The 14,083-nt window shown below is 35.4% G+C and overlaps 2 protein-coding genes across 3 annotated transcripts; both read right to left on the bottom strand.

Moving 5' to 3' along the window:
- Nucleotides 1-3,394: 3,394 nt before the first annotated feature.
- On the bottom strand, nt 3,395-12,255 carry LOC149691162 (uncharacterized). Of its 2 annotated transcripts, none has more exons than XM_089869457.1 (7): nt 11,712-12,255; nt 6,314-6,625; nt 5,114-5,968; nt 4,981-5,044; nt 4,738-4,912; nt 4,552-4,668; nt 3,395-4,268 (listed from the first exon to the last, which is right to left on the bottom strand). In XM_089869457.1, the coding sequence occupies exons 2-7, from the start codon at nt 6,623-6,625 to the stop codon at nt 4,232-4,234; spliced, it is 1,560 nt and encodes a 519-aa protein (XP_089725583.1). In that variant the 5' UTR covers nt 11,712-12,255; the 3' UTR covers nt 3,395-4,231. The 2 variants fall into 2 exon arrangements, with proteins under 2 accessions (XP_089725583.1, XP_089725584.1); XM_089869458.1 differs by lacking the exon at nt 11,712-12,255 and adding an exon at nt 6,943-7,069.
- Nucleotides 6,946-9,657, bottom strand: LOC149691163 (uncharacterized). Its single transcript, XM_089869462.1, has one exon. It carries the CDS (start codon nt 9,655-9,657, stop codon nt 6,946-6,948), a length of 2,712 nt encoding a protein of 903 aa, XP_089725588.1.
- Nucleotides 12,256-14,083: the final 1,828 nt, after the last annotated feature.

Below are 14,083 nucleotides of genomic sequence, written 5' to 3'. Positions count from 1 at the left end.
GTGTTTCTGTGCGGCATATTTTAGCGTCCTTGGCGAATCACCAGCCCCTATTAATAAAGCAATAAATCACTCTAAAAATAAATTCCATTGATAACCTTGCACTACAAATGGTTCTACAGAAAGCCATTAAGACACGCTTGGACATGTTCACGTATACCTAAAACACAGATGGGGATATAGGTTTACCACCCCCCCCTTTTCAATGTCATAAAACCTGGTGGGTGGTCCAATTAAAGAAAGGACAAAATAAATTCCATTGATAACAATACAACTGGTTCGACCACGCCCCCAAAAGCCATTACGACACGTCTGAACGTGTTTACGTATAAGTAAAAAACAGATTGGGGTAAATTCTTTTGTTATGAACCATGTTCGACCCCCCTCCTCCCCCCTTAATGTCATATAACACACACCTGGGTGGCCAAAAGGCGATTTTGTAAACTATAGAGAGTCATTTCACTTCCGAACTCCGGAGAGAAAGGTTGTTGACAAGGCTATTAAGAAATCACGTGTTTCCTCCGATGCACCTTACGTAATATGTAATTCTTGTTTTGGTAAAAATGTCCCTTAAAATGTGTGCTAAATAGAAAACATGTGAGACAGTCTAGCCATATTCGTGTATACTTTACTCGAAAATGTTAAGATCGGTAAGTTTTTTAGCATAATAAGTTTAATTCCGGTATATTTCATTCATCTGACCACATCTCTTTCGGTATGGCCGAAAATGTTCATGAAAACCTCAAAAAACTAGGGTATGCCCCCATGCCACGTACGGGTCATCTACACTGCCCTCATTGTGATGGGACTTTAAAAGACGTGCCTGACTGCGGCCAATTAAATTATTTCTGCACATCACGTGACTGTGCGCACTTCAGACGTTGCGTTTTAGTTAAAACCAAAAAACCTTAACCGTATGTCGACCCATAAAGAGCGAAGACATCTTCTTGACGAGCGAAACTTTTGTACTCTGTGCGGTGAGTTTAAATACCGGATTAAGGACTTGTGCCCGTGTTACAAATGGACAGATGATTCACCAGAGATTTAAATCAGGTACGGCAGTGACTTTTGAGATGGAATAGAATTTTGGAAGCATCATAGTTAATGCAAATCAACTTTTGCTTCATAAAAAAAGGTATGTTTCTCTTTGCATCATAACAATGCTTGTATTTTAGTCTATATTCATGTGTACTTTAGTAATAGTCAGCTATAACGTTTGCATGTATTTTATATAAATCGCGTGTAATTTAGTATTATTCGTATGAAATTCAGTATTAGTTTCTAATAAGCCACTCGTGCAGGATAAAATTGGTGATTTTTTAGGTAGTATTATATAAATGCCAGTATTTTAATCAATATTCATGGGTATTTTAGTAGTAGTAGTCAGCTATAACCTTTGCATGTATATTATATAAATCACGTGAAATTTAGTATTGTTTGTATTAAGTTCAGCATTAGTATATAATAAGGCACTTTTTCAGGGTAAAATTGGTGTTTTTTAAGGTAGTATTATATAAATGCCAGTATTTTTTTCAATATTAATGGGTATTTTTGTAGTAGTCAGCTATAACCTTTGCATGTATTTTATATAAATCCCATGTAGTTTAGTATTATTATTCGTATAGAAAATCGGTATTAGTCTCTAATAAGCCACTTGTGCAGGGTAAAATTGGTGTTTTTTAAGGTAGTAATATATAAATGCCAGTATTTTAATCAATATTCTTGTGTATTTTAGTAGTATTCGTATGAAAAAACGGTAGTAATTTTTCTATGAAAAATCAGATTTTCGTGCTCATTAAATGTTCTTAACCTAATACAAACTCTGATTCTTCCGCCTATACAACTAGAATAACCTAACATAAGCCATTGTTTCAGGATCTATCGTAGAATAACTTAGCATAAGCCTATGGTTCAAGAACTAGTATAGTATAAACCTACCAGGATCTACAATAGAATAACCTAGCATAAGACAATATTTTTCAGCATTTACCAAGAATAAACCTAGCAAAAGTCCATGTTTCAAGCTCTAATATAGTATAAACCAACTTGGATCTACCATAGAATAACCTAGCATAAGCATATCTTTAATGATCTACCATAGAATAACCTAGCATAAGCATATCTTTAATGATCTACCATAGAATAAACCAAGCATAAGCATATCTTTCAGCATTTACCAAAGAATAAACCTAGCAAAAGCCTATCTTTTCAGGATCTACCATAACATAAGCCTAGCATAAGCCTACCCCTACAGGTATCAGCCACGTGACGTCATCAAAAATTAGGGCTGACGCCATCAAGAAAACCACCACCAGGTTATTCTACCTATAAATAAAAAGCCGACGGGGATAAATTCCATTCGTTACGCTTTAGCCACGCCCCCTTTTAAGGTCCTAAATCACCTGGTATGTAGCCAAGAAAGGACAATAAAAAAGCATCAGTCAATATACCCTCAGGCTAATTATCAACCCGAACTCTCAAGAAAACCGTGCAAATGCACTCGTTAGACTATGGGGATGAATGTTATGCCGTTTTCGGGGTGAATACGAGCCAAGTCTACTTTTGACAGAAAAGGATAGATTCATTGTTACCATATCAGAAGACGTTTTGAAGGAATTTATGGAGGAGTGGACGGAGAGCTATTCAGCGACTGGGGTAATTATCGTTACTTAAACTTGAAAATAAAAGTAACCGTTATGGAGGGGAGATAGTATTCAACGCGGGTAGCGTCTTCACTCTAACAAAGACCGAGGCATGGAAACTGAACGATAAATTAAATTTTATGAAATTTCACTACAACCTTTTGAATGATCAAGTTATAAAATGCATGTACGAAGCTATTTTAAAACGCCTAGGATCTACCATAGAATAACCTAGCATTAGAGTATATTTTTGCAGCATTTACCAAAGAATCTAATACAGCATAAGCCTGCCAGGATCTACCATAGAATAAGTCTAAAATACCAAAAGCCTATCTTTTTCAGCATTTACAAAAGAATAAACCTTGCATAAGCCTATCTTTCACGATCCAATATAGCATAAACCTACCAGGATCTGCCATAAAATAGGCCTACAATAGCATAAACCTACCAGGATCTGCCATAAAATAGGCCTACAATAGCATAAACCTATCTTTTTCGGCATTTAGCATAAAATAAGCCTACAATAGCATAAACCTATCTTTTTCGGCATTTAACATAGACTAAAACTATCTTTCATGATCTAATTTAGCATAAACCTACCAGGATCTGCCATAGAATAAGCCTGCAATAGCATAAACCTATCTAATATAGCATAAACCTATCTAATTTAGCATAAACCTACCAGGATCTACCATAATATAAGCCTACAATAGCATAAACCTATCTTTTCAGGATCTAATATACACACAGAAAAATCTTGCTTTCAAAATTACAGCAACCTACTGGCAGCACCTGATGCCAGCAGGTTGCTGTTAATTTAACTAAGTACACTGGCAGTTTTTTTCACTGCGTAGTAAATGTTTATTTAAGTGTTTAGTTAACTATCACTATTACAGTTATGCTAGCAGTAAAAATAATAGCACTTAAGGTTTAAAAAACCACAGAAGCCACTGTAAAAAAAACATTAATAGGCAATGTTATTAGTGTTGTTGTTGTGGTTTTGGCAGCAACCAAAACGTAAATTTCAAAATTGCTTGCTGTTTTTAAAACACCACTTAAACTGTAAATTATATTATTGGTTGCTGTTAAAAAGATGGCGCTTAAACCATAAATTTTAATATTAATTGATGTACATAAGACATCAATTTTAACCGTATATTTTAACAAAGCTTACTGTTTTTGTTACAAATTGTTGGGTTTTCTGTAAGACAACCTCAACTCTTTATTTAACAAACGTTGCTGTTATCTTGAACGTTTTACCATGTTAATTTTATGAAGTTTGCTGTTTTGTTCACACCAAGCTCTTATAATATTTCTTTTCGTTGCAGTTTTTTATATTAGCTTGAACAATATATTTTACTATAATTGTAGTTTTTATTACCCCATACCCTTCCTTCATTTCCCTAAAGCCCGCTGTTTTCTTGGGAGTAACTTGTAAATTTGAAAATAGTAGGGCCTTTAATTTTCGAGATTTTACCATAATTTAAACAGTTGTTTTGTATAAGTCAGGAAGAAATTTGAAAAGCAATTGAATAACAAATGGTTTATTTTGAATTTTAAAAGTTATTAAACGTATTAAAAATCGGCGAGGGTTAGTCTTCCTCCAAATTATCAATTATGTTGATATCACTAAAATGATAAAATAAAAGTTAGATCAAGTATTAAAACATTTTCCTAATTATTTCTCTTAAGTTGTGAGACGTCAAATAGGACATAATTCAAAATTATTTTATTTCAAATAAATAGTGTATTTCGAAAATGCATGGTGAAAATGTTTCTTCAGTTTTATATTATATAAACCCTTTCATAAATATTTAAAACTCTCTAAATTTGTAAAAAGCGATTAACAATTATAAAAAAACATTTTTGAATTAGTCGTAATTTGGCGCTCAGTTTTGGAAATACATATTACCTTTCGCTTGACCATTCATAGTTTCCTAGCTTGTTGATTAGAGCCAAAACCTTTTGGTTTATTGGTGGTGGTTTTTTTCTTGCCTGCGCCTCTTGTGGGTTAATTTTGGCCGCACAACTATTTTCAAAAACAAAAATATTTTTGTAAATAAGGGGTATTATTTTTCGGTAGAGTATAGGACATTACCGTTGAAAAAACTCCAAAAAGCAAGCGCAGTCAGGTGGATAGCTAACATTAACCATGTAATACGTCCCTAAGAGCGCTCCCAAAGCATCCATCAGATGTTCTCCTTTCACATGGTCATTCACAATATGGTTATCTAATGCAACCATGAAGTTGTCAGCCGTAAATATGTCTCTCCCTGTAAAAAAAACAATTAATATGTTGAACGAGGAAAAAACCATTAAAAAACATGGAGTTAAAACGAACCAGATATCACCAGACATGGATGGGCTTTAATTTTCTTTTGAATAGAATTCAGATCAGTTCCTGGCTATAAAATATGAAAACAATATACAGAAAAGTGTCTACAATCATTTCCGACAATAAGATAAAATAGTACCTCGTAGCAAGGAAAAAGGCATTGCTGGTCTTCTTTAAAATGTGTCAGAAGTAATTGGATGATGCAGGCTACAGAATTTTGACTATCGAATGAAAATTTGCTATCATATTTTTTCATGATTTCTCTGATTTCCTTGGTTTTTATTCGAGAAAAAAAACCCAATATCTTCTTTCCATTTTCCATGAAAAATTTCGCGAAGAGACTTCCTATATCTTTCTGGAGCAATAACTGGTTATGCAAGTAAATGCCATAGATTTCAAATAGAAAAGGCCAATTTTCATGAAGTTGTTTCCCATGGAGCTCGTTGTTTAAATCAGCCCTTTGTAAAACATAACTCTCATGAAGCTTCTTTTTCACTACTTCTGTGTCTGGATTGAGTTCGTGAGAAAGGGCCTTAAGGTCGGTTTGAGCCGCTAATGCACTCTCTTTTTCGCATAGTTCAACTTGAGGGTGAGAATTGATGCAGTCTGCTCTTTTAACATACTTGGATTTTTGCGATTTTCTAACATTTGGTATGTTGTTATCCTTATCCCTGGTCATATTTTCTATCCGGGTTTTTAATTGATAACCAAATCTTGAGTATCCACAACCTAAAATTGCTCCATCGTATTTGTCGCATATTGCTTCCGGGTATGCACAATATAACATCTTAGCAATTTCCATAAGCTGGCTTGTCAATGGTCTTGGGCAAACTTTTAAAATATCGTTCAAGAGATCCTGTACAGCATTTTTTCGGGTTTTTTTATTGAGATTTTTCCCACTTAATAACGCACATTTGACACTTTTGCGAAACATTTCTGGATCAATCTTATACATTTCGACCCAATTAGATTTTGGTGCTCTGGTTTGACAAACCTGAAAAAAAAAATCCATTTAATGAAGATTAAAAACAATAATGTTTAAATTTAATCTAAGAAATTTTCCACTTTTGAGAAAGTAAAAATTAAAAACTCTAAATGAAGTGATTCTTGCAAATGGCCCTTATTTGTTTACTGTTTTTAAAGGTTATGTGCAGTTGCGCTTGATATAAATTTGATAATTTTAAAGTTAGCGGCAGGGAACAAGATATGGTAGTCAATGCTGTATCTTTATTTTTAAATTATATTCAACTGCCTTTATAAAATTGATTGGAGTATAAGAGTTTTGCTAATTAATGGTGGAAAACACTTAGGGAAGTTAATTAGAAAAGGTTATTTTTACTTTTTTGGCTGAGCCACTGGCTTGATCGTCAGAAATCTTCGATATAGTTTCATCACTTGTCCCAGTGTCTTTTTCTACGTACTGCTGAATTTTTCTAATTTGAATAGGCTTCAAAATTGATTTGTCGATATCATCTTGGTTGATAAGGTGAAATTCTGACGGTTTTTCAACTCCTAGCGCTAATATACAATCGAGTACCTTGGCTAGACTAGTTTGATTTTTTGACAGTTGCGGCAATGCGAGTAACAAATGTTTTTCAATGAGAGTCTTAGTTTCCTCTTCACCCGTTTCCATAGCTTCATTACTGGCCATCTGTAAATAAATTTTTACTTCCTATACAAGTTTTAAAACTGTTAAATGTTCTAATTATCCTTTTTACATTGACTCTAATAGCAATTAAATAGTTTTCATTAAAAAAGACGTTAATTACACATTTAATGCATTTATTAAAATATTAAAACCGTTAAGAACGTTAGACGACTTGTTTTGCCATACTGCATTCAGAGGCATGCTTAAAATCTATGTTATTTTCATTTAAATTGTTTCCTTATACACAAGTACCTAACCCTAATGATATTATTATTAAATATTATTGTAATTCCACAATACTTCATAAATGTCTGTCTTACATTTTACAACGAGACATCTCTAAGACTGTGATGTACTCGGTGCTTTAATGAGACGTGTTCTTTCCCATTAAATCGGTACCCTCGTAAAGGGTAGTAGTCATTGGCATCTTTAATCGGTATTATGGTCGATTCATTCAGTTCAGACAATTCATAAACGAAGAGAGTGAGATTTAACACTGACGAAAATTTCCGCATTAGGAAAAATATCTCATTGTTCTTTACTATTAAAGTCTCAAGTTTCCCGAAATCAATGCCATCTTCGGTACTGCGAATGACAATGAAATGGCCTACTTCGTACTCTGTCCCCAAATAAGAGAGCTTGGGGATAGATATACTGTTTATTTCATTTAGATGAAACCTTCCCGCTGCTTCTTTAACACACTCATCGTCAAAATATTTTCTTGAAAATTTTGTACCCCCGTGAAAATTAAAATCCAAATTTGGGCCAAAATATGATCCGCTTGATAAATAGGCTTGGAGTTTTTGGTGCTTGACTGCGAGAGATTTCGTTGGATTTACAAAATTCTTTGTTTGCCTAGCGAATTTTTTAAAAAAACCGTTTTTGCTTTCGAATCTTAGAGTGAAAACCCTTATTAACGGACCAAATTGCAATATTAACTCTGGATAATGTGCAAAGACGTAATGATGTTTAGGTTTAAGTCTATAGTTAGGAAAATACTCTAATAAATCTGATTTGTATTGGTCTAGCAGCCCAATTAGAATAGATACATCGTCTTTCGATATTTTTGGGCCACAAATGAATTCGACAATTAACTTCAATTGTAAATAAAGAGACCACACTGGATCGGATGCATCTTTAACGTAATCCCGCAAAATCATGGAAAGCATCCTAAGCATGCACCAATTTTGAGAGGCATTTCCTGTTAGCTTTGTTGATGTATCTATTTGGGGGCACGGCTTGCTATTAGCGTCACTTCCAAGGTATTTAAAGTGGGTAATTAGAAAATTTAGGTGTGGTAATGTAATCCATTTTTTAACTTTAATCAAGTTATTTAGAAAAAGACGTAGATCGTAAGCCACGATTCCCTCAAAGAGGTCATGGGCTAAACAGGGTGGTAATCCGGGATTACAAACGTGAAAGACTTTCAAAATATGAAATGGGGAATTGAATTTAATTCCTCTTACAGAGTCATTCTCACCCGTGTTTAACTCTAGTACAGCAGATTGGTAATTTTCAACAGATCTTTTTGGGGCTTCAACATCATTTTCAATATCTACATGGTCAATTTCACAAAAACGACAGATTTTCCCATTGGCAAACGCGAGTTGGAAACCCCCTACTTCGTGAGAACCAAGATTATCCCCTACTAGGCAGAAAAGCTTGACATTTGCAAGTTTTCCGTTAGACAACTCGATTCCATTTGTTTCGAGATCTTTAAGATCATCCACCAGCTTACTAAAGAATTTCGTCACACCCTTTTTTTTCATGTCCGATTCCTTGCAAAGAGATATTAATTGAATATGGTCGATATTGGACCTCTTTTCTGGGGGAAGATTTAAGACCGTATAATACACCCCAATTAGTTTATTTTTGGTTTTTGCTGAGCCAAGTGGATTAACTATCTGAAACCCATCTTGAAACACTATTAAGTAGATTGTATTTAATTCCGAAGACCCAAAAATATCGCTATAAACTTTACCATCTGTTACGTCTTTTAGAACATAATTGGAGCCCTTTTCGTAAGTGGGCTTTGGAAATTGAAGAGTTTTTGCTACTTCGGGGTTAGATATGAATGTTTTAAGCGAAGATTTAATAGGGACATAGTGGTAAAATAGTTTTTTCCCTTCGTGGTACCCAAGTGAAACGCTAACTGGAGATACAAAGTTCAGATGTGATTCGTTAAATGCGTCACGGCGATATGCAGTTTTAAAATTGTAGTCATTTGTTGTTTTTAGTAAATCGCTTTCTTTTACTGCTCTCAAAATTTCCGAAACAACGTTTTCGTCAAGTGCCATATCATTAAGTTTAACTCTTAATTTTTTTTCATTGTAATCATTTTCAATATCTCTTAAAAATTGAAACTCTTCGATTATGGTCTGTATGGTTGATACCGGAATTAGCCTTTTCGTTTCAAGTTTTAAATAAAAAAGCCCTAAATTTCTAGCAAAGTGGGTTTCAGGATCAGTACAGTCGGTTTCTTCATTATAATTTATTTTTGAAACATTATTATCACTGTTGTCGAAATTAAACTCAGTGGAGTTTTGGGCAATTTTTTCCGGGGAAGATAAAGATCTTTTTGTGAGATCACGCTTTTCGGGGGGTTCTATTTCCCCTTTGTGATATCGTGATATATGTGCCGTAAAGGAAGATATTATTGTGAAGTATTTTAGTTCTTTGCATTTGTAAGGACAGGCCACGCCAATGCCTTGCATTATGTGAGATTTTAGATGTCTCATTAGACCCTTAAAATTCATAAAACCTTCACTGCAATCCCCAACATAACACTGGATAGAATGCGCTAAATTTGTGCCAGGTATATTTCTTGTGTCGTTTTCAACGTGTGGTCTTTTTCTATGCTGTCTTTGACAATGGCTTTTTAGAGAGTTATAATTTGAAAATGTTTGCTCGCATGAATCAAAGCCGCAAGGATATTGAACATTGGGCACATTCTGGTGGAGTTTGTAATGTTTCATGTAATTTTCGATTGTCTCGAAAGATGAAAAGCAAACAGCGCAGTTTCTCGTGGGCTTCATTTTATCAGAAACCTTTTAAAACTGGGCGGTGGGAGGGGTGGAAGTCTATAGAAAATAAGAGATGTAAAATTTCTATCTAAATATTTTGCTATGGTTGAAGTATACTACTTATAGATTTATCAGTTATAAATATGATACTTTAAAATCCGAGGGGCCAGTCACTTAGAGTAATCGGTGTACACACTGTACCTGTGACTGGTGATTACGCGTAATCTTTAAAATCCCTGCATTTCACAGTGCTAAAATTATTACGAGTAATCCGAAATTGGTGTACAGGGAATCCGAGAGTGATTAGCCCCTCGACGAAATCTAATGTGAAAGAAATAGGTACGTTGCACTAGTTGTAAATTCCCATATAGGCATGGAGAAGAAGCGCGAGGGGCTAATCACTCTCAAATTACCTGTACACCGATTACGGATTACGCGTAATTATTTTAGCACTGTTAAGGGCGGGACGTTTAAAGATTACGAGTAATCGATTTAGTACAGTCAAAGGTACATGCTTCTACACCGATTACGCTGAGTGACTGGCCCCTCGGAGAAGCGTCAAACAACAAGATTCAGTCGAAGCTTTCACAAAGCGAAAAAGCTAGAATAGATAGTTTTCACACATGGAGGATTCATACCATTTACACCAGGAAGCCGGGCTATCTGGAGGACAAAAGCAGACGGGTTTTTGTCCGCCAGATAGCCCGGCCTCCTGGTGTAAATGGTATGAATCCTCCATGTGTGAAAACTATCTATAATTAATCTATTTGGTAATGATTTCGATGGATGGAGAACTTGGTTCTACACTATACTAGGATCCGTCCTTGAAAGGGTAAAAATTATGATGTAAAAATCCCAACTTATTTTTGCCCGAGAGAAAGGCTCGCCTTTTCAGGTAGAGGCAGCGTGAATAGGTGGGTTTCCAAATTCTTCAATCTTCAGTGAAGTATTGAGATAGGCTAAAAGGGGTTAAGAAGACGGGTTTAATGCTAAAACATCTCGCGAGTTGGTCCCAAGGAGCGGTTCTATGGAAATTTTACATTGCTATTGTACAGCCACCTGCAGGGAAATTTTGGCGATCTATTTGTCTTCTTTGCACCTGCGAGTTCAGCTCTTACGTAGTGAATATGGAAACCCACATATAGCGCCAAAGAATATAAATATAAAGAATTCGTGACGTCACTTTGGGCATGGTGAATTATCCTCCAGGTGTCGAGAGGAACATAATAATTTCGTACCCCCGTTTTCTACCCCTTCCCGCTAGATTAGAGTTATGTTAGCATAGGCGACCTCTTCCTCTCCCTGCTTTTGTAGGAACAGAGAGGAGAGAAAGAGCGAGAGAGAATCAGTATAGGCAGCCGTGATCCATGCGTGGTGAAAACGGGGGTAAATCTAGGGAACCCCGCGGTGCCTATGCGCTGCTTTCTTGCCCACAGTTGATGTAGGGGATCACAGAGATAACACGAGGAGGTCAATGCCCCATGCGAAAAGGACTAAAACTAAACGACGAAATGTACCGAAAATTGTTTTTACTACCCCCCCCCCCTATTTTCCCGTTTTTCAGCGGATTTTATAAAGCTCTGGTAGGAATTCCATTCCATAACTTTGTTTTCTGTGAAGACAGCTATTTTGGGTGAATGAATGGAACTGGTTCTCCCGAGGGGCCAGTCACTCAGCGTAATTCGTAATTGGTGTACAAAGAATCTGAGAGTGATTAGACCTTCGGGTTCTCCCTCCATCTATGTATTCAAATTAATATTAAGGATTTTTAACTTTTTTCTCAATAATTATAATTCCCTTACTTTTACTACTTTCCGTTTTTTATGAATTTACTAGAGCAGCTATGAATATTTGCATTTTTTTCGGGAAAAATAAGTTTAGGGAACATACATAACGAGCTAGAGTTAAGCCTAAAGTTTCTATTAATTTTCGTTTCCCTGTTCAAACAACGTACGCAGCACAAAAGTGAACCTTTATGGACCATTTACCTAAAGCGTTTAACCATGAGAGCCTAAATGTTGAAAGAATCATGCACTCTTACAAATGATTACAAAAATCAAACTTACACTTAATGTTTCACCTCCAAATGTGCAGACGTTCCACACTTCCTATTTCAATGTCAAAACTTCACAAGTCCAATTAAATCGAGCGTAATCGGTAATCACGATTTAAAAAACCAAAAAATTGCGGCCTCCCGATAACCGCGATTGCAAAAAAAAAAAGTAAACTGATCGAATTCGAGTGACCGTACTGACGAGTGACGAAGGAACTCAATAGAGGTTAGGCCCCAGGTAGAAGTTTTGAAGCAGGAACGTTTAGGGGGCGCGGGAGAGAGGGAGAGGCTGCCTAATGCAAACAAAGAAGTTAAAAGCAAGCAATGGAAACTTTCCATTCCTTACATTTAAATTCTTTGGCGCTATTCACGCTGCCTCTCCCTGACGAAAGCGAAACTCTCTATTTCAAAAATATGTTGGGAATTTTTGCAAATTCAGTAAATTTGATAATAAAACGACTATGAATCTACTTAAAACATTACGATAGACTTACCACTTTAGTTCAGTTAGTAACGTTCAACAGTTGTAATGCTGGAACCTCAATTTATAGTGATTAGTGACGTCTTACATAATAATCTCGAACTCATCAGTTTCTACATGCATTTCGAATGAGCAGTTAAACATCTAAAATATTAAATCTTGTTTTATATCAGCGTAAAAGACAATAATTTGTAAACTATCGTTACCATCCTTAGTTTAAAATATTTAATATATACATATAGTTTTACCGTAACTTTATTATTATTATGATAACGTTGATATTCGATACTAAATAGTATCGTACTTAGTATTGAAGCACAACAAATCTTTTTAGTACTAAGATCCGAGGGGATATCCACTCTCATATTCCCTGTACACAGCCCTTCTTCCTCCATGCTGTACACCGATTACGGATTACGCGTAATCATTTTAGAACTCTCAAAGGCAGGGCCTTTAAAGTTTACGCGTAATCAATTTAGTACAATCAAGGGTACAAGCGTGTACAACAATTACGCTGAGTGACTGGCCCCTCGCTAAGATCTTTAAAAATACGAAAATTTAAAGCTCGTTTTCTCTAAAGTAAATTTAAACAAAGGTAACGAAACAATATATTATAGGGATAAAAGACGGCAACCTTATCCCCCGTTAAAGCAAAGCTAACAGAACCAAACCTAAACTATATAGCGTAACAAAATCTAACACACCATGAGTACTATGTGGGTCAGGTTGCCTTCTCATCCCCTAATATATGTACCTAATACACCAATATAAAAAGGATGATCTCACATATCTTTTGTCATCAAAGTTTTTAGTTTCGTCAATTCTTAAATCTTCCAAGAATGTAGTGTAAGTACTATCTTTAATTTTATCCCCTTTTTTGTCCAAGCGCAGTAGTAAAATATAACCGCCCAAATTCATAATTTAAAAGTAGATGAAACGGTAAACATACCTAACAAATACGGGCACACGTTATATAATACGACCTGAAAAAACTTGTTCATTAGGTCACGTTACTCGAAAGGGAATTTGACAAGGGGCTAATCACTCTCAAATTACACCGATTACGGATTTTTGACAGTGCAAGCCAACGCGGTAACAACTCTATTGCGTCAGGTTGCACTTGGAAACAATAGGCGATTTTAAAAATGACGTTTCATAGATGCGCGCGCAGAAATTAGGGAGGGAAAAATGCCTTCCATCTCTGCTTTTTCCCCCGGCTACATATTTTGTATAGGGGACTTTTTGAAAAGGCCTATTAAGGGAAAGAGTTTTATTCTGAAATGAATAAAATAACTGCTAAATGTTTTCTTGTGCGACTGTATTGTCACGTTGACGGTATGGTTAGATGTTTATTTCACAGCTAATGCTGTTTAGAAATAAAACATCTATGTGTGGTTCATTTTACATTTTCCTGCTGTTAAACACCACAAAATGTATATTACTGTTTTTTTACGGTAGTAAATTAAAATAACGGCAAATTACGCTGTATTTTTACAGCATGGGCTGTAAACTAATAAAAAACAGCAAACTATTGTAAATTCTACAGTGTTGAGCTGTTTATCATAATTACGGCAACTTTCTGTATAAAAAATTGTGAACGTACGGTTAGATTTACAGTTAGTTTTGAGTGTGTAGCATAAACCAACCAGGATCTACCATAGAAAAAACCTACCTTTTTGAGGATACACAATAGCATAAGCCTAAGAGGATCTACCATAAATTAAGCCTACAATAGCATAAGCCTAAGAGGATCTACCATAAATTATGCCTACAATAGCATAAGCCTATCTTTTCAGGATCTACCATAGCATAAGCCTATTTTTTTCAAGATCTGCCATAGAAAAAGCCTAAAATTAGCCACATCATAAAATAAAATAAAAAACCCCACCCCCAGGTGGCGCAAC

The sequence above is a fragment of the Phalangium opilio genome, unplaced genomic scaffold (genome assembly GCF_054372755.1).
Source record: "Phalangium opilio isolate 3A_F unplaced genomic scaffold, DU_Popi_V2 ptg000026l_1, whole genome shotgun sequence".
Classification (NCBI taxonomy): Eukaryota; Metazoa; Arthropoda; class Arachnida; order Opiliones; family Phalangiidae; genus Phalangium; species Phalangium opilio.
Note: the sequence above shows the minus strand (reverse complement) of the source record. Positions and strands in the feature narration are given on the sequence as shown.

Excerpts from the sequence above, each read along its gene's own strand:
- LOC149691162 (XM_089869457.1), bottom strand. The coding sequence starts at position 6,625 with ATGGCCAGTAATGAAGCTATGGAAACGGGTGAAGAGGAAACTAAGACT. Across the intron at positions 5,045-5,113 it reads GCCTTTTTCCTTGCTACGAG|CCAGGAACTGATCTGAATTC; the intron begins GTACTATTTTAT and ends CATATTTTATAG. Across the intron at positions 4,269-4,551 it reads TATGAATGGTCAAGCGAAAG|TGATATCAACATAATTGATA; the intron begins GTAATATGTATT and ends TTATCATTTTAG.
- LOC149691163 (XM_089869462.1), bottom strand. The coding sequence starts at position 9,657 with ATGAAGCCCACGAGAAACTGCGCTGTTTGCTTTTCATCTTTCGAGACA.